Below are 17,791 nucleotides of genomic sequence, written 5' to 3'. Positions count from 1 at the left end.
GTAAACTCTTCCACTTCAGTATTGTATTTCTTATCACTTTTTTTCTTTTGCTTGTAATTCTTTATAACAATCTTGATGTTGATATCATTTTTATCATTAGCTTCTTCAGTGCATTGTTCAGCCTGGTCTTTCAACATGAACACTTCATGTGATGTTTGACCAATCTGATCATTTGTATTTATTTTAGGTTTCTCAGGAACATTATCGTTTCCGATATTAATTTCAGTAGTTTTATCTCCTTGAGTTACTTTTAATTTAAAGTTGATTTCTATTAAATTAGCAACACTTGTTTCACTTTTAGCTTCTTGTAGATCTGTATTACTTTTTTCTTCCATAGCCATATTCTGTACAATTGAAGTAGAGACATGATGATGAAGGTTAGATTTGTACACATCGTTCAAAATTGATGGTCGTTTCTTTTGGTAGTCGCATCTCTCGTATAAAGTTCTTCCGTCCTCGTCTTGCACCTTGATATTGTATCCTTCTCTTATTTCTTCTGTGCTAGCGGTCCCGTGCTTGATGTTGATAGTAATGTCGTCCTCTGAATTGTTCTTTTCAGGACATTGTGGAGGACTCTCCCAAGCAGAGCATTCTTTGGAGCAAACTTTTTTCGAAGCCTTCATTTTCAGGAATATACCTGATACTCTTGGTGGTGATTTGCAGGGAGGTGGTGGACAAGGTTTAGGTTTAGGGCATTCTGGTGGGAGGAATGAGCATCCTTTCTTACACTTTGCTACCTCAACGGGAGGTACTAAAGCAATTTTAGGTTCTGGACAAGGTGGCGACGGTGGACGAACTGACGGAGTCTCTGAGCAAGTTGATACCAAGGATATGTTTCCTGAGACTAAAGACTGGTTTGAGACTTGATTTTTCAACGGCCACGGGAATTCTTGGCTTGGGCATTTTTTGCAGGCATCGCAAAGGGGCCGGGGCGGCGGGGGCGGGGGTGGGCAAGGCGGCAGCGGGGGTGGAGGTGGGGTGCAGGGAGGAGTGTCACATCTGGAAGGGGGTTTTGGTTTAGGGGGACAAGGGGGTGGAGGGGGCGGTCTAGGGGGACAAGGATCGTACTGATACGGAGGTGTAGGTGGTGGGGAGCACGGCGAAGGTGACCGTGACTTCTTCTTTTTATTCTTCGGTGCATTTCTACATGACGGCGAGGGTGACGCTTTCTTGCATTGTGACTTGGGTCCGGGCATGACTTTGCCTTTGCAGGGGGGGTGGGGACGTTTGGCAAGGTGGGGATGTTTTTCTTTTGGGTGGCGAAGGACATGGAGGGGGCGTTGGTGGGCAGGATGGGGGTGTTGATGGACAGGAAGGCGGTGATGGAGGACATTTTGGTGGTAAAGGTGGGCAGGGTTTTCTTCTTGGAGTGGGACAAGGCGGTGGAGTAGGAGGTGGTGAATGTGGGCATGGCTTTCGTTTTGGAGTGTGGCAAGGGGGTGGCGAAGGTGGGCACGGTGGCGAGTGCGGACAGGGTTTCTTTTTCGGAGGTGAGGGGCAAGGGGGAGGCGAGGGTGGACACGGTGGCGAATGGGGACAGGGTTTCTTTTTTGGAGGAGAGGGGCAAGGGGGAGGTGAAGGGGGGCATACTGGTGGGGAGTGAGGACAAGGCTTCCTCTTTGGAGTGGGGCAAGGAGGTGGTGACGGAGGACATCTAGGGGGCGAGTGGGGACAAGGTTTCTTTTTTGGAGTTTGACAAGGGGGCGGGGAAGGGCAAGGTCTTCTTTTCGGGGTCGGACAAGGTGGAGGCGACGGCGGACAAGGTGGAGGTGACGGTGGACATGTCGGTGGAGACGGGGGACATGATCTTTTTTTCGGAGCTAGACAAGGTGGAGATGGAGGGCATGACCTCCTTTTTGGAGTTGAACAGGGAGGTGGCGAACACGGTGGAGGCTTTCGTTTAGACATATGCGGCGTGCACGGTGGCGATTTCTGTTTACAGGGCGGTATGGGCGGCGAGCATGGTGAACCGCATCTGGCTGGCTTTCTGGGTGGGCATGGAGGACTAGGCATGCAGGGTGGACTAGGAACGCAGGGTGAAGCGATACGCACTTCAGATCTCTTGGGTGAGCCGCAGGGAGGCGTTGGAGGAGGTGAAGGACACGGTGACATAGGTGGTGATGGGCACTGAGGCTTAGGTGGTGTCGGGCACCGGGGCTTAGGTGGTGACGGGCAAGGTGACCTAGGTGGCGACGGGCAAGGCGACTTAGGTGGCGATGGACATGGCGACATCGGGGGCGAAGGACACGGAGGCTTTTTCGGCGGCTCCTTGCAAGGCTGGTTTGGCGGTGGAATCGCACATGTTGGCGCTGGAATTACTTTCGGGTGTTTCGGACACACCCCGCCTTTTTTATTACAAACATCACATTTCGAGGCACCCTTGAACGACAATATCCCTGGTGGACATTTATCAGCTAACTGTTCTGCTAAAGATTCATTCATAGTGTCGCAATCTTGCAACGAGACGTGTTTTCTACAAACTTTCTTCTTTGGCTTCGACTCTGGTGGTTTGTAACATGTCTTCTTTAATTTTGGGCAGTCTGTCAACGTATCCTGAGCTCCTTTGCTTTCAATACTCGGAATGGAGTACGGTCTATCGTCAGAGCATACCCAGTTAGATTTGTTGCTCGCTGCGTAAATTTTTCTCCGTTTAAAAACTTCCAAAGAATCTTTTGGAAGGATTCTTTTGGCAGAACCGATGTTTGGAGGTTCTGATTTGCATTTCGACCGGAATTTGCTGAAGAATTTTGTCATAAGGTCTTCCCTCTTCGGTTCTTCTTCCCATGGGCCGCAATGGCTGCAGCAGGATGTTCCACACGAGGAGATGACTGTAGATGCTTGGTAATCATCGTAAATGTTTGGGCAGGACTTAGACCCGTCTCCTTGATTATTCACAGTCGTGTGCGAGTTCTCTGAGCAGCATTGCAAATGTGAATCGCTGACGCACCACGAGAAGAAGTCGATGCCCAACGGTGTCCAATGACGGTAGTATTCTTGAAGGTAGCTCTCTGCAAATTTGCTTTTGTTGTGGGTATGATTAACTGTGTGATCCGAGTCTTCCTCCGAATAGTCGTCTTGAATTTTTAATCTGTAATTTAGAGCAATATAGTTAATAGCCAACAATCTATCCCTAAAGATTTAAACGGAAACGAAACATCACATCACAACTAAGATTTTTTTTTAAGTTTTAGAAATAAATAATATACTTACATAGGTTTTCTCATTCTCGTGATATCTTTTTGTGTAATAATGCCAACTCCAATAACATTGCATCTTTTCGGAATATACACATTACTGCCTTGTATGACCACATCCCTGTGAATTGGCGGTCTCTTTATAACAGTTTCTAGAATATTCGATTCAAATTCTTTGCTATCCTTCACACTTACTGTTACTTTGATGTCTTTATTCAAATGATCTCCGACTTCAATATTTCTGTTTCTTCTAAGAAAATTATTAGATGCATCAGGTGACTCATATTCTACGATTTTGTACACTTCTTCGTTACTAGTGTGCATTGGACCAGTGCTATCGCTGCTAGAATCAGTAAAGAAGCCTTTGGGAATGTCTATCCTTAAATACTCAGAACTGGGATCTTTTTGATGTGGAACAAGGTTTTTAGAATGTAGGACAACTTCGATTTTTTGAGCAAACGCCTTCGATTTGTCTATGAACCATTTCTGATCTGATATTCTTACTTCGATGTTGTCTTTTTTATCTCCTTTCTCGTCTTTACCAATTCTGATTGGCGTAGCTTTATCTGGAATAAATTTTGGTATCATCCACGCTTCTATATCTTGGACAAAATTGACATGCTGTTTCGTGAACGATTTGTAATAGGAGGATTCACCTGTGGTAACTTCACTTTTCGATCTGAAAACAACTCCAGTATCTTTGTAAACGTTTTCCATGATTTCAAATACGGTGCTACTGCTAGTAGCGTAAGCACTGTTGTTCCATCTTATCTTGACGCTCGGTCTTGAATCTATGGTTTGCGCTAGGAATTGTTGAAGCCAGGCTTTCCGCAGCATCTCTTCGTAGTTTTCAGGGATCTGCTTTATTTCCTTTTTTCTCTCTTTCTCAGCCGGTGGACTATTTGCTGCTCCAATTTTGATCATCAGTCCATCGCCGACTTCGCAACGACCAGCTGTTACACCTTTCTTCTGCTTGTACGGTTGCTTAGTTTTATCTTTGCTTTTCTTCTTGAAGAAGAAAAACTTTTTCCCTTCCTTTTTACTCTCGCTTTCGGTCGCTGGAATTTTATCTTTCGGCTTTTTCGATACATCAATAGAAGGTCCTGGGGAAGAGTCTTCGTCGTCTAAATTGAATTTCTTTCCCCACAGTTTGAACATGCCTTTTACACCTTGGCATTCGCTATCATAATCCTCAGGTCTTGTCCAATCTTTCCTTCCTATAAAAGACTTTTTATACATTTTGGAAGTTGAAGCCTTGTCTTGATCTGCATTTTGAAACGGGCTGTAAACTTTGGTATTAGAATAAGACCTAGCTTCTAATGACGGTGGATCAGAAGCTATAGAAACATCTCTATGACTGGGTGCGCTAACGTTACTGGAATCTTTATTAGCCAAAACTGCATTTTTTTTCGAATCCTCCTTCTTAGCAAGTCCCCTTCTCAGTGCTTCGAAACGACGTCGCAATACAGAAGTGCTTTTCATTTCCGCTTCAGGTTTCTCGTCTGTACTAGGCTTTTGTTCTTTTGATTCTTTAGATTTCGTGCTAAACATTTTTCTGTATTCACGTTCAAGTTTGTTTTCCATGGGATCTATGAACATAGGACTTGCTTGCTTATCTTCGCTCGGGTGTTCCAAATCATGAACGTGTTGGACAAGAGAATCTGAAGAAAAGACCCTTTCGGCTTCCTGTGCCCTTTTGCTTATGCGCTTCGCATGTGGTTCTTCAGTTGAAGTCGCGATTCCTTCTTTCGATTTTTTCTCTTTAGTGCTTTTCCTAGAAATATCTTTCGTTTGGTTTTGTTCTACAATGACTTCAATTACTTCTTTGGTGTCTTCTTCTTTCTGCACATCCCCATCCTGTATCTGGGTTGACGTTGTCACAAAGCTCTTTTCATGTGTATTACTCCCGATCTCAACATTTTTCTTCTCTTCCACCGAAGGTATGCTAGGACTAGTTGTGCCAGATTTGGTGTGCACTATCGGCGACAGTTTCTCGTTGAGGACATCAGTGTTGCCTTCGATCACACCTCCCACGCATTTCGACGATGTTTTTTTGTGATTGTAGAAACTACTTCGGTAGTACCTGGTTCTTCCTTGAACGAGAAAATTAAAAGGAATGAAAAATATTAGACTTAATTTAATTTAGCAAGAGTTAGAGAGGAGGTGACCTTATAAACAGAATGTCCTTGTTAGAAATAATTTTAGATAACTTACGACTGATAAACGATGACAAATCAGAGCTTCCTACCCCCCGATCGTCGGTCTCAGGCAAGTAAATCCTCTTCACTTTCTTCCTCTGAAAGGCCTTCACACTTCCCACTCCTATATCTGTAAAACTCCTCGAACCATGGTACGCATATATCTGTTTTGGAAGTCCACTAAAGTACCGCACTTCTTGATGCCTTCTTAAACCAGATATATTCCTGCATGTGCATATGACATTGTCCCTTCTGTAATTATACTGGACACCAGCGTCTCTAGTACTAGTCTGGTATCTATAATCTCTTGTTATTTTACTCGTGTACAACTGGTAATTTCTGTTTAACTGGTCCTCTTTTATATTGTGCTTAGTTACATAAACTCCTTTGCTCTCTTTCATTTCTTATTTTATCATTATATCTATGGATTTTTGCATCTTCGTCTTACTGGTGACTTTAGAAGTTCAAAATTTATAGGAATATGAGTGTCTTGGATTGATTCTGCAAAAAAATAAATAAATCACAATAGTTACCTGCCTCAAGACCCAAATGGCACTCAAACTAAGCAAAGCTTCGTACGTTCGTTCGTTTAAGCCAAATGATGTCCACTGCTGGACAAAGGCCTCTCCAAGGATTTCTATAACGACCGATCCTACGCCGCCCGCATCCAGGTTCTTCCCGTAACCTTCACCAGACCGTCGGTCCACCTAGTGAGAGGCCTAAGCCCAAGCAAAGCTTGTAATATAATAATGTGGTGGCAAAGAACTAGAATTTGGGATCAAGTCATACCTTTGTCCAATACGACTAGCGCAATTTTTATAAACTTTTCACATTTGTTTACAAATATTTTTACGGAAAATTTTTGTCGTTATAAAGTTGACAGATGACTGATATTCTAACTGTCAAGTGTTGTTGTGGTTCTTCTGCCAGGTTTTGTATTTTGAAGAACAGTTTTTATTAAGACTCCTTTTTTTAGCAAATACATAATTACAAAATCAATCTGAATTAAAGCTTTGACTTTTATAGTGGGGAAATTGTTAATTTTGATTGTTGAACATTTCAAAATAATGCTTACTCTCTACTTTACTTTAAAATTAAAACTGTTTTATTAACCTCCAAATTAATATTTTTTATCCTTTCTTTCGAATATTTTTTTTAATAGAATTTGACAACACTGTCAAAAAATATCAATATTTTCGATGACACGTTTTGTGTGTATATTTTTTAGAATAACTACGCAGTTATTTTTTACTTTACAACTTGATAATTTTGTAGTTATAAATGTACAATTTAAATAATCCTATTTAATGTAAATGTGTGATCCCATAGTCATTTTATTGGTAAGTATTTTTTTCTTGGTTCGTTCGTTTCAGCCAAAAGACGTCCACTGCTGGACAAAGGCCTCCCCCAAGGATTTCCACAAAGACCGGTCCTGCGCCGCTCGCATCCAGGCACCTCCCGCGACCTTCACCAGATCGTCGGTCCACCTAGTGGGAGGCCTGCCCACGCTACGTCTTCCGGCTCGTGGTCGCCACTCAAGAACTTTTTCTTGATAACTCAATAAAAACAATCATGACAATGTGAACGAGGTTCTCGGCTACTTTTTAATAATTGATAATTTCTTTACAGACATTCACACAACTCTTATGATATCAAGCGTTAACTACAAAAAAGTTAAGATTCACATAACTACTTTCCAAAACGAAGACACAAAGCCCAAAACCAAAATGGAGAAAGAGAAATGCAAACATAATCTCATAAACGCTGCCAATAAAAGATTCATTTGTGCCATGTGTTTAAATTCAAATAATACACACAATTGTAACGAAGATCATGGGAAAATAGCAAGACCTTGTCCTATATGTCGTAAAAAGCACGATAACATTAATAAAAGAAGTTGTGATCACAACAAAGTTGATAAAAAAGATACTGTGATTCACACTTATGATCACAGCAAAGAATACAATCTGAAAACCAATCTGAAAGACATATCAAACGCTGATAATAAACATAGTGATAAAAGAAATGAGATTAATGAAAGGAATATGAAAACAAAGATTCTGAGCACAAAAATTGTTCAAACGTCTCAAACTGACCTGACCCAAGATCTCAGTTTGCTAAAAGAAGTCCTAACAGTGTTTCAGAGTAAAAAGCTTGATATCAAAAGTAATAACAGTAAAACAGTTGTAATGAAAGATGTATCAGTAGCTACTGAGAGTCAATCTAAAATAGACCTTAAACCAAAGCTCACAATGAGCAGAATATTCCAACTTTCAATCGATGAAACTAGCAACAACAATGGGAATAATTTCAAAATAGTAAATTATTCACAACCTACTAACGCGAAGTCTTCTCACTTTTCAATAGACTTAATAAAACACAAATCTTCCTCAATCCCTCAAATGAAAGTGGAAGAATTGAAATATTCTTTGAAAGAGAAGACGAAATCGAAAGATGCTATCGAAGAAGTGAACAGAATGTTCGCGACTGTACGACGACATGAAATGTCAAAAAATCTAGATGACCATAATAGACCACTGATTAGAAACGGACCTAGGGTATTGCCAGTTGTAAAAACTAACACTTATCAAGAAAACACAAAAGAAAACTCTGATAGTGAGTTGGAAAATAAACCAGTTGATACGGCAATTTGCAAGTGTTGCCAGACAAACGATTTGCAGCTGTCAGCAGGAGATTCCATTTTCAAACATGAGTGTTGCTATCATAAAATGCTGCAGGAAGGGAAATGCGAGAAATGTGTTTATATGCTGTGTTGCCATTATCAGAATCATAGCAAAGTTGAGGCAGGGGCACTAATATGTGAACATTGTAGAAACCCTTCCGAAGAAAAACAAGGAAATGCAAATGGAGGATGCAATCATTGTGAGCATTTTTAATTGTATTTTTTGAATATTTATTTTTGAAATAAAGTTTTATTCCTATTATCTGATAACTTACTCGATTAAAACGAACTTTCCCAAATTATACACATTTATTAGTAACAAAAAAATACAATTTCTAAATACCTAACGAATGTCTTATTATAAAAACAATTATTTCGAGTCAAAAATAAAAGCTCTCTGAAGAAAATTTTGGTTTGCTGCTCCTGAAACAAAAACATAATGATGAGATCCGATTTGAAGGACCAGTATAACTTATCATCCGATTTGAAGGACCAGTATAACTTATCGCCTAAAAACCTCAAGCTATCTACGAGTACATATTACTAATCGAAGTGATTGTGCAGTCGACAGCACATCATAATTTACATTTTTGTTGCAAAATAGCAACTATTACAACTACATAAGATTACTCAGTGTAAAGCTTGACGTGCCGTTAGCAAATGATTCACATAAATCTTTACCTGCTTGCATCTCCGTATTTATTCCGACTCCTCTCCATTTTTTCACTGTGAGCTTTCTCCCAGTCTCGTGGAGTGTCTTGGCTGTAAAAACAATTGATTTTAAAATAGACAAAGTTGTTCATTTTTACTTGACATCTAATCCCTCCCTATCCCACCAACTGCAACTTCTGGCAGGATCAACGGCTTTGTTGCCAATGACACATAACCAGTGAAGGTTGTGTAGTCCTGTAGGATAAATTCTTGAAATCTGAAAGGAATTTAATCAGAAGAACATGAAAATATACTCAATAATTTTGAAGTATACTTTGCAAACTTAACTTGATTTCCAATCTCTGTGTTTTACAAAATTATTGGTGCTAAGCAAAAAAAATTGTGTCATTTAGTAATTCTCTTAGGAAAAACCTTAGCGAGTCCTCCCGTAGTGTCTGTGGTCCCTATCCCTACATTCCCTACTATTTTGTTGTAGAACCACTTTAAAACAGTTCATACTTACTCTCCTAGCCCCAAATCGAAAAACGGCTCAGCAGTGCTCAGCCTATCTCTGACGCTGGTCTTCGAATCATATTCCTTCGTCAGCACCCTTTTGATCGTGTTCGTAGAATCTACAAATTTCCCCATACACTCATTCAACGTCTGCATCTTAGCTAGCAACTCATCCTTGTCACATTTTTCCACTGGATACTTCATTAACTTCTCCAATTCTTTGGTTATCATCCTACAATTGTCTTTCAAATCTGGTATGTCATTCCACTGTATATCTGTGTTAGTTGACGTATGTTTCAGTATTCGGATCTTGGGAGATACTGTTTCTATGACAAATTCGCCTTCTTCGATGATTTCGTCTGTAGCCTTGTAGTATGGTTGTCGGATTCCGTATAGTGATTGGTTCGGGCATTCCTCGGATAGGCCGTCTTTTGTTTTAGCTAAAACTAACTTGAGGAGGTTGTCGAGGCCGATCTTGTGGTCGTTGAGGAGATGCCTGTCCAAGACTGTGATGCTGAAATTAGATATTTAATATTTATCACGTATCTCTTTAGTAAACCTAGATGGGGCAGAAGAGTTCTCGAGTGGCGACCACGGGCGAAAAAATGTAGTGAAGGCAGGCCTCCCACTAGGTAGACTGATGATCGCTAAAGATCGCATATAGCACCTGGATGCGGGCAGTGCAGGACCGGCCGTTATGGAAATCCTTGGGAGAGGCCTTTGTCCAGCAGTGGACATCAATCGATAGAAACTAACAATGTTGTAAGTAAGCGACCTAGGTACATGTGACAGAAAAATTACCGATCAGCATCAAAAGAACACAGATGGCATCCATAGGTTTCCTTGGTCTCCACAAGGGGCGTGGTGATGGCACTGCTCTTAGACATTGAAGACTCCAAAGCTTTGGATGTACAGTCGCTGGATATTGAATGATCCTGTTGGAAAATATAAATAAAATATTTTTTGCACTGCAATATTCTTGCCAAGAGGAAAGATTGCTGGAAGTTTTTTGGAAGCGGAAAAACTAAACGTTTTTTATGGAGATATTTGAGGTATTTAGTAGGGTCACACAAATTAGAATACAGGATTCCGTAGACTGTCTATTTGCGATACTCAAAGCAACTGATTTTCACGCTGTTTTAGCTAATAGATAGTGATTTATAAGGAAAAGTCTGACATAGGAGGACAGACAAATGAATAAAATAACAATCAGCGTACGTCAGGGATAAAGCACAAGTGTAAGCACATAGAAATCCTTTACTAACATTAGTATTCAGGTTGTTCTCGCTGCTCTCCTCAGGGTGTGAGAAGAGGATCCTGCTTCTGCTACGCGTGATGCGCGAGCGCAGCTTGTCCAACAGCCGGGTCGCTGACGACGTTCGTGACGCCACTGAAAGTTATGAAAATAAATCATTGTACATGTAAGAGTTCCAGAAACTTTAGATCTTCAGGAAACCCAGATCCTTAAAGGTTTTTATTGTTAAATGAAGGAATGTTGTGGCCAAAGAACTGATCTTCACTTATGTAAAATGACGTAAATAAGAGCCTTGGCATGGCGTACGACGGCCAAACAGCCAGGGCGCGAAAAACCATTGTTTGTTATCACAACTTCACAACCCATTAGACCGCTTTTCATCATCACCAACGATTTGTTGATTGACCGGTTGATAGCAAATAGCAATAGTCATCTGTCCACCTTGAAGGTGACGCTGGCTTTGCTAAAAAGATCATTTCTTTTATGCTTACACTTGAAACCTTTGCTTTCTTTGGTGCTTGAGAACGAGGCGTCCAATGCTGCTGCGCGAGGCACCGTGTTTGATTTTTCCTGAAACGTATAGGTATTCCTGAAGCAGCGTTTTTTTGGCAATTATCTTGGGGGTTGGGGAGGCCTTTATGTTCGCATATTGGTCCCTTAATCGCCTTTACGAACATTACATCGACGGAAAAAGCGAAATGCATAAGGACCATAGAGGTAGGGGAGGCTTGATGTTCGCATATTTTGTCCTTTACAACATCCACGGGAAAAATAATGTCTATTTAAAAAAAATATGTATGGCTTACAGTCAAAAGCTTAGGTTTGGAGTCAGGGTATCCATTCAGAGTGGCCGGTTCGTGGTGCAATTGATGATGCATCCTCAGGGCACTCTCGAACTGGGCGGTGAAGTTGCATTGTGAACAGCTGGAAATAAAGGAATATTGACTTATTGTAATGTTCTTAACATCATCATCATCTCAGCCATAGGACGTCCACTGCTGAACATAGGCCTCCCCCAATGCTTTCCATGCTGCCCGGTTGGTAGCGGCCTGCGGTTGGTTCTTAACATAGTACGAAATAAAGTCGCTCTTGCTGTCTGTGCGGTTATATCTTTTAGACTACACAACGGATTTCAAATTTCAATGCAGCACACTGTCCTGGCGCCTAAGAACAAGGAGAGCCGGCCCCAAATAATGGTAAAAAGGGCTTGGGAATAGAAGAAGAAGAACAGATTTCAATGCAGTTCTTCGCAATAAATAGAGTGATCCAAGAGGAAGGTTTAAGAACTCTCAGAAGTCACTTTTCGCTTTAAACTAAAAACTACTGGACGGATTTTCATGCGGTTTTCACCAATATTACACTTGAAAATCAGGTTCATCCAGTGTCTAAGTAGCTCAGTTGGAAGAGCAGTCGCCCGGCAAGCGGAAGATCGTGGGTTCAATTGTGTGATGCAATGTGAGTGTATGTGTAGTGTGTACCTATGTGTATGTGTGTATGTGTATGCGAGTGTGAGTGCATGTTTACAAAATGTTTTGGTTTAAACATTGGTCTTATGTTTGTGATTAACATTAAGATTTATTTAGTGTAAAAAGTCAGCGGCGGTCACCATTTTATCAGTAAGAAAAGAGGCCTTGGGGTGGGTTGTACCATCTTACTTTAACTTTAACAAACGTCAAGGGTCTGTCAAACTCCATATAGAAGCCACCGGTTGTTGTGGTCGCGATTGGGGTGGGGTGGTGCAATTCAACCTAGGTGTTTTACTTGGCGTGCCGTCGTCTGTACCTATACGTATAATGTTATTTAGAGGCTATGTAATAACAGTATTGTGAGAACTGCTGCCGACAAACTGTGTCACAGTTTGGCAGAAAATATTAATGTTTACTGTGTGTATTTATATGGAAAATAAATAAATAATTCCCGCCTTAGGCATTTCGATTTTTTCAAGTCATTTATAATTTTCAAAATAGAGATTCATGAAGAAGGTTTAGGTGTCAAGAAGAATAACATAGTAGGTACGCTAGTTTTTGAAAGGGGGACGGTAAAGTGTTTCTGTAACCTATATTCACACGGGCGAACCCGCGTGGAAAAGCTAGTATTTAATTAATATCGTGCAAGTATTGTATCTTCTTTTACAACGTAAGTACTAGATCTTGAAGATTTCTTCTATCGTGTGGATTGTAACAGAGTTGATCTCTTACTTCTGGAGCGTGGTGTATTTCTTCGCCCCATAAAAAAAGGAACGAAATATTTGCAATAAAAGTTCACTGCTGGACGAAATGCTTTGGAAACTTACCAGTATGTCATAGTAAAGTTCTGTTAAAAATCGTCCAAATCCAAAATAGTCACAAATCACAAGGTTCCAAAAGAGTCACAAAGTTTAGTCAAATTGACAACGTCATTGAATGATGTCATAGTGGCAGTAAATATTTTTTCATAAAATATGTTGCAACATCTTCTAAGAAGGATTAAATTCATTTTCTTATGGTCACTTGTGGCTATAAAATATCTTTTTTTGTTTTTTCTTTAGGGTTGCCCCTTCCATGTTATACCATGGAATTGTTAGGATATAGAATTTTATCATGAGATGACATGTTGCTGGCAGGTTTTATTTTAAAAGTAAACAGCATTAGAATAAAGTTTGAAAATAATGACAGGTGTAGAAAAGCGAGAAAATGTGACATTGTATCATTGTATTATTGAATTTCGATAGATTCAGTTGTAAATGTTTTAATATTTAATATGTAATAGAGTTTGATAATATTTTAATAATAAAGTGTGTGTGAGTATTGAAGTGGCGTTATTATGATTGAATAACCTCCCAGGAGTTGTGTGGAGAGGCACACTCCTCGAACAGGTTATGGGCCCAGCGTACGTACCCAGAGGGCTGTAAGAATTATCTCTTGAATAAGAAGAATAAAAGTGAAAGATCTATCCTGATTTGTTTTTGAAAATTTTACAATATGTCGGAAGAAAATTTTAAATTATCAACGTTATCAAAAGGAGAAGACTATACAAACTGGAAGAAGAAATTGATATTGTTATTGACAGCGAAAGATATAGATTGTGTTTTGGAAGATAATGCTGAGAGCAAAAAGGATTTTAACAGAAAGGATGCAAAAGCAAGATACATCATAATAAGCTCATTATGTGATAAATTTGTTGTATATGCATTGAATTGCAATACAACAAAAGAAATTTTACAAAAATTTGACACATTATTTCTAGGACATGAAGATACACAGATTTGCCAACTTTTAGAACAATTTTAGAAATTCAAATTTTCAAATTCGGATTTGATGATTGACATAGCAGAAATTGAAAATAAAGCAATAAAATTAAGAAATTTGGGTTACAGCATAGACGAAAAACAAATCATGATTAAAATTTTATCAAGCTTACCAGAAAAATTTACTTTTTTTAGAACTGCGTGGGAGTCAACCCAAACTTCGGAAAAAACACTAATAAATCTACTATCAAGAATAAATCTAGAACTTACTATGCGAAAAGAAAATCAAAATCAAAATTTAGAAAAACCCGAAATGACGCCGTCTACGTCAGCAATAGAAACAAATGACAACGCATTTGTAGTCAAGAGTTGTTTTCAATGTGGCAAGAAAGGACACATTGCCAAGTATTGTCGGCAGAATATGAATGCAAATCGTGGATGGAAAAATAATAACCTGCAATGCTTCAGATGTCTGAAGTTCGGACACAAACATACGGAGTGCAGTCAACAAACGAACTGTATGTACTGCAAGCATAATTCTCATTACACGAAATTCTGTCTACAGCAACATCAGCATGTGAGTAATTTTATTCCTTTAAAAACAACTGTGGACTTCATCCTGGATTCAGGAACCAGTAGTCATATTGTTACGTCTGAAAACTATCTGAATGACAAAGAAGACATAAATTATAGAATTATGACTGCTGATGGAAACATACATCCAGTTAACACCATGGGAAATATTTATACAGACAATATTAATTTTAAGAATGTTTTATGTGTACCCCAACTTAAAAAGAATTTATTATCTGTGTCTAAATTAGCTGATGATAATTATACTGTTAAATTTTACAGAAATCAATGCCAAATCATGGATCAGAACTCTGAGTGTAAGCAGACAGGAGTTCGCAGAGAGGATGGCCTTTATTATATGAAACTGCCAATGGACATGTCAAAGTCAGTCGTGCATTCGAGGTCAGACAAAACATTCCTTATTAAAGGCTTCTGGCATCGTGCCTTAGGTCATGTACCTATAAACAAGACTAAAGACCTTGTTTTAGGTATAGATAGAAATTTAGTAGATGATGTAGACATCTGCGAAGTCTGCATACAATCTAAGCTTTGTAGAAAACCTTTCAAAACTGTTAGATATAGAGCTACTAAACCTTTAGAAATTATTCACAGTGATATTTGTGGTCCTATTGGAAAGGAAACATGGGATGGCTACAAATATTTTATTACATTTTTAGATGATTATACACATTTTGTTAAAGTATTTCTTCTTAAAAACAAGAGCGAAGCTTTTTCTAAAATTTTAAACTTTATCAATTTGGCGGAAAATCATTTTAACACAACAGTTAAAACATTCAGATGTGATAATGGTGGAGAATACACCAGTAACCAATTTAAAACTTATTGTATTTCCAAAGGTATTAATATTGATTATACAATTCCGTATACTCCTCAACTGAATGGTAAAGCTGAACGGTTAAATAGGTCCTTAATGGAACGAACAAGAGCTTTACTCTTTGATATGCAGCTACCACATGAACTATGGGGTGAAGCGGTTTTAACTTCTGCTTATTTATTAAACAGATGTTCAAACACAGTAAACATTAAAACACCGGCGGAGATGTGGTTTAATAGAATACCAAATTTAAAACACTTAAATATTTTCGGATCATTAACATACTTTAAAAATAATTTTCAGTTAAATAAACTTGACTCAAGAAGCAGTAAAGGGCTTTTAGTAGGTTATACTAATAACGGATATAAAATATGGGATCCTTTACATTTTAAAATCTATTATTCAAGAGATGTAACGTTTAATAATAGTAAGAGTGATGTTAGTGAGTTTTTAAAAACGTGTTATAGGGAAGTGAGACTAAGTGATTTAAATAATTTATTTAAAGAAATTAGTGTTGATATTAGTGATGAAGTTATTAATGGTGATACTAATAGTGATATTAATGGTGATATTAATGGTGATATTAATAGTGATATTAATGGTGATACTTGTGATGAAGTTATAAGCGGTGGTGTTGGTAATGAAGAAGTTAATGAAGATATTAGAAATGGTGTTGAAGATAATGGTGTTTGTGAAGAAAGAGTTACTGATGTTTTTGAAGATAGAGTTGAAGATGTTGAAGTTGATGGTGGAAATACTGAGAATATTGAAGATTGTATTGAAGAAAATATAAATTTGAGAGGGGAGGTTAGAGAAGATTCGGCTGTTGAAGACAGTGATGGTTTAAGGATTTTACCAAATAGAGAGAGGAGATTACCTTCTAGGCTAATGGATTATGATTTAGAGAGTTCGTTTTTAACTTTTACGGAAGTTTTGAGTAGTGTTGATAAAGATTTATGGAAGAAAGCAATTGATGAAGAAAAAGAATCTTTAGAGAAGAATAAAACATGGGAAATTGTAGAAAGGCAGGAAGCAGGAAATAGAAAAATAATATCAAGTAAATGGATTTTTACAATAAAGCCTGGTGGAAGATATAAGGCTAGATTAGTGGCAAGAGGTTTTTTACAAAAGTATAATATTGACTATAAAGAAACATATAGTCCAGTGGTAAACACAACAAGTGTTAGATTGTTGTTGGCTATTGCAGCTCAACAAGGGTTTAAAATAAAGCAGTTCGACGTGAAAACAGCATTTTTATATGGGGAATTAAATGAAGATATTTTTATGGAGATACCTTTAGGATACAACATAAAGGACAAAGAAAATAAGGTGTGTAAATTAAAGAAAAGTTTGTACGGGTTGAAGCAAGCGCCACTTATGTGGAATAAGAGGTTGACGGAATTTTTGAAGAAATTGGGATTGATACAAATGAAATTAGATCCATGTGTGTTTCATAATAAAAATAAAAATATATACTTAGCAATTTACGTAGATGATGGTATTTTAATTGGTAAGGATGAGACATGTTTAAATAAAATAATAAATCAATTAGAAACGGAATTTGAAATGCGGAAATTTAATAAAACTGAAAAGTTTATAGGTTTTGATGTGTTAATTGAAGAAAATTTTATAAAAAATTTTCAGGAAAGTTATATAAATCAACTTTTAGATAAATTTAAATACAAAAGCTTAAAAGATAGTAGTCATCCAGATATTTTGGTAGATACACATCAAGAGGGGAAAGGTGGTGATGATGATGTGCATCGTTATAGGCAATTAATCGGCTCGTTGTTGTATTTAGTGAACAAAACTAGATTAGATCTGTCGTTTCATGTTGGTTATTGTAGTAGACATCAGGAACATCCTAATTTGAATGATTTTGCAAATATTAAAAACATTTTTAGATATATTAAAAATACAGTTAGCAGTGGTATAAAATATGTTCGTGGTAGCGATCTAAGTTTAAAAGCATATTGTGATGCAGACTTTGCAGGTGATCCTGATACTAGGAAGAGCACGACTGGTTTTGTAGTGTTTTATGGTGGTGGTCCAATTCACTGGTGTTCTCGCAAACAGTCAGTAACTGCTTTGTCTAGTACTGAGGCTGAATATATATCTGCAGCCGAGTGCATAAAAGATCTGCTTTACATTCAGAGTCTGATTCATGAGTTGACAGGGGAGTTACCAAAAACACAATTGTTTGTTGATAATCAATCAGCAATAGTTTTGATTAAAAACGGAATCTTAAATAGGAGGAGCAAGCACATTGATGTGAAATACCATTTTATTAAGGAGAAATTAGATAAAAACTTATTAGAAATTTATTATTGTCCTACTAAAGACAAGTTGGCTGATATTTTAACTAAACCACTGGATAGAACAAAGTTTTTGAGACTTAGACAATGTATAGTGAGTGATACCTAGTGGACATTTGTGATGTGACGAATTATGTAGGTTTATTAGAATATAAGGTTTTTGGGAGTTAACTTGAAATTTTAATTTTAAGTTAGTTATGTAAGGTGTTTAGGTTAATTAATTCAAAAGTATATTTGTTGTATGGTTGTATTGGGTAAGTTAGTTAAGTTGGGTTTTAAGGAGTAGATAGGTAGTTGTTATGATTATATAAAGATAAAATTCAGAGGGGATGTTAGGATATAGAATTT

The 17,791-nt window shown here is 38.2% G+C and overlaps 3 protein-coding genes and 1 long non-coding RNA gene across 4 annotated transcripts; 1 reads left to right on the top strand and 3 right to left on the bottom strand.

Moving 5' to 3' along the window:
• Positions 1 to 966: 966 nt before the first annotated feature.
• Positions 967 to 6,276, bottom strand: LOC135084974 (uncharacterized). Its single transcript, XM_063979733.1, has 4 exons — positions 6,182 to 6,276; positions 5,409 to 5,893; positions 3,211 to 5,287; positions 967 to 3,088 (listed from the first exon to the last, which is right to left on the bottom strand). The coding sequence occupies exons 2-4, from the start codon at positions 5,791 to 5,793 to the stop codon at positions 1,144 to 1,146; spliced, it is 4,407 nt and encodes a 1,468-aa protein (XP_063835803.1). The 5' UTR covers positions 5,794 to 5,893; positions 6,182 to 6,276; the 3' UTR covers positions 967 to 1,143.
• Positions 6,277 to 6,668: 392 nt separating this feature from the next.
• Positions 6,669 to 8,337, top strand: LOC135084825 (uncharacterized). The gene is made up of 2 exons (XM_063979567.1): positions 6,669 to 6,732; positions 7,022 to 8,337. Exon 2 carries the CDS (start codon positions 7,039 to 7,041, stop codon positions 8,287 to 8,289), a length of 1,251 nt encoding a protein of 416 aa, XP_063835637.1. The 5' UTR covers positions 6,669 to 6,732; positions 7,022 to 7,038; the 3' UTR covers positions 8,290 to 8,337.
• Positions 8,338 to 8,365: 28 nt separating this feature from the next.
• On the bottom strand, positions 8,366 to 8,839 carry LOC135084869 (uncharacterized). Its single transcript, XR_010259956.1, has 2 exons — positions 8,757 to 8,839; positions 8,366 to 8,498 (listed from the first exon to the last, which is right to left on the bottom strand). It is a non-coding gene; the product is annotated as an uncharacterized LOC135084869 (long non-coding RNA).
• Positions 8,840 to 8,891: 52 nt separating this feature from the next.
• On the bottom strand, positions 8,892 to 12,875 carry LOC135084745 (uncharacterized). The gene is made up of 7 exons (XM_063979484.1): positions 12,788 to 12,875; positions 11,301 to 11,418; positions 10,986 to 11,064; positions 10,505 to 10,629; positions 10,041 to 10,174; positions 9,250 to 9,753; positions 8,892 to 9,003 (listed from the first exon to the last, which is right to left on the bottom strand). The coding sequence occupies exons 1-7, from the start codon at positions 12,796 to 12,798 to the stop codon at positions 8,892 to 8,894; spliced, it is 1,083 nt and encodes a 360-aa protein (XP_063835554.1). The 5' UTR covers positions 12,799 to 12,875.
• Positions 12,876 to 17,791: the final 4,916 nt, after the last annotated feature.

This window comes from Ostrinia nubilalis, chromosome 27, assembly GCF_963855985.1.
Source record: "Ostrinia nubilalis chromosome 27, ilOstNubi1.1, whole genome shotgun sequence".
NCBI lineage: Eukaryota > Metazoa > Arthropoda > Insecta > Lepidoptera > Crambidae > Ostrinia > Ostrinia nubilalis.
The sequence above is the reverse complement of the archived record's forward strand: the minus strand, read 5'-3'. Positions and strand labels throughout refer to the sequence as shown.

Excerpts from the sequence above, each read along its gene's own strand:
- LOC135084974 (XM_063979733.1), bottom strand. The coding sequence starts at position 5,793 with ATGAAAGAGAGCAAAGGAGTTTATGTAACTAAGCACAATATAAAAGAG. Across the intron at positions 5,288-5,408 it reads TTTGTCATCGTTTATCAGTC|GAAGAACCAGGTACTACCGA; the intron begins GTAAGTTATCTA and ends TTCTCGTTCAAG. Across the intron at positions 3,089-3,210 it reads ACGAGAATGAGAAAACCTAT|ATTAAAAATTCAAGACGACT; the intron begins GTAAGTATATTA and ends TCTAAATTACAG.
- LOC135084825 (XM_063979567.1), top strand. The coding sequence starts at position 7,039 with ATGATATCAAGCGTTAACTACAAAAAAGTTAAGATTCACATAACTACT.
- LOC135084745 (XM_063979484.1), bottom strand. Across the intron at positions 11,065-11,300 it reads CCAAACCTAAGCTTTTGACT|GAAAAATCAAACACGGTGCC; the intron begins GTAAGCCATACA and ends TATACGTTTCAG. Across the intron at positions 10,175-10,504 it reads AGAACAACCTGAATACTAAT|GATCATTCAATATCCAGCGA; the intron begins GTTAGTAAAGGA and ends ATTTTCCAACAG.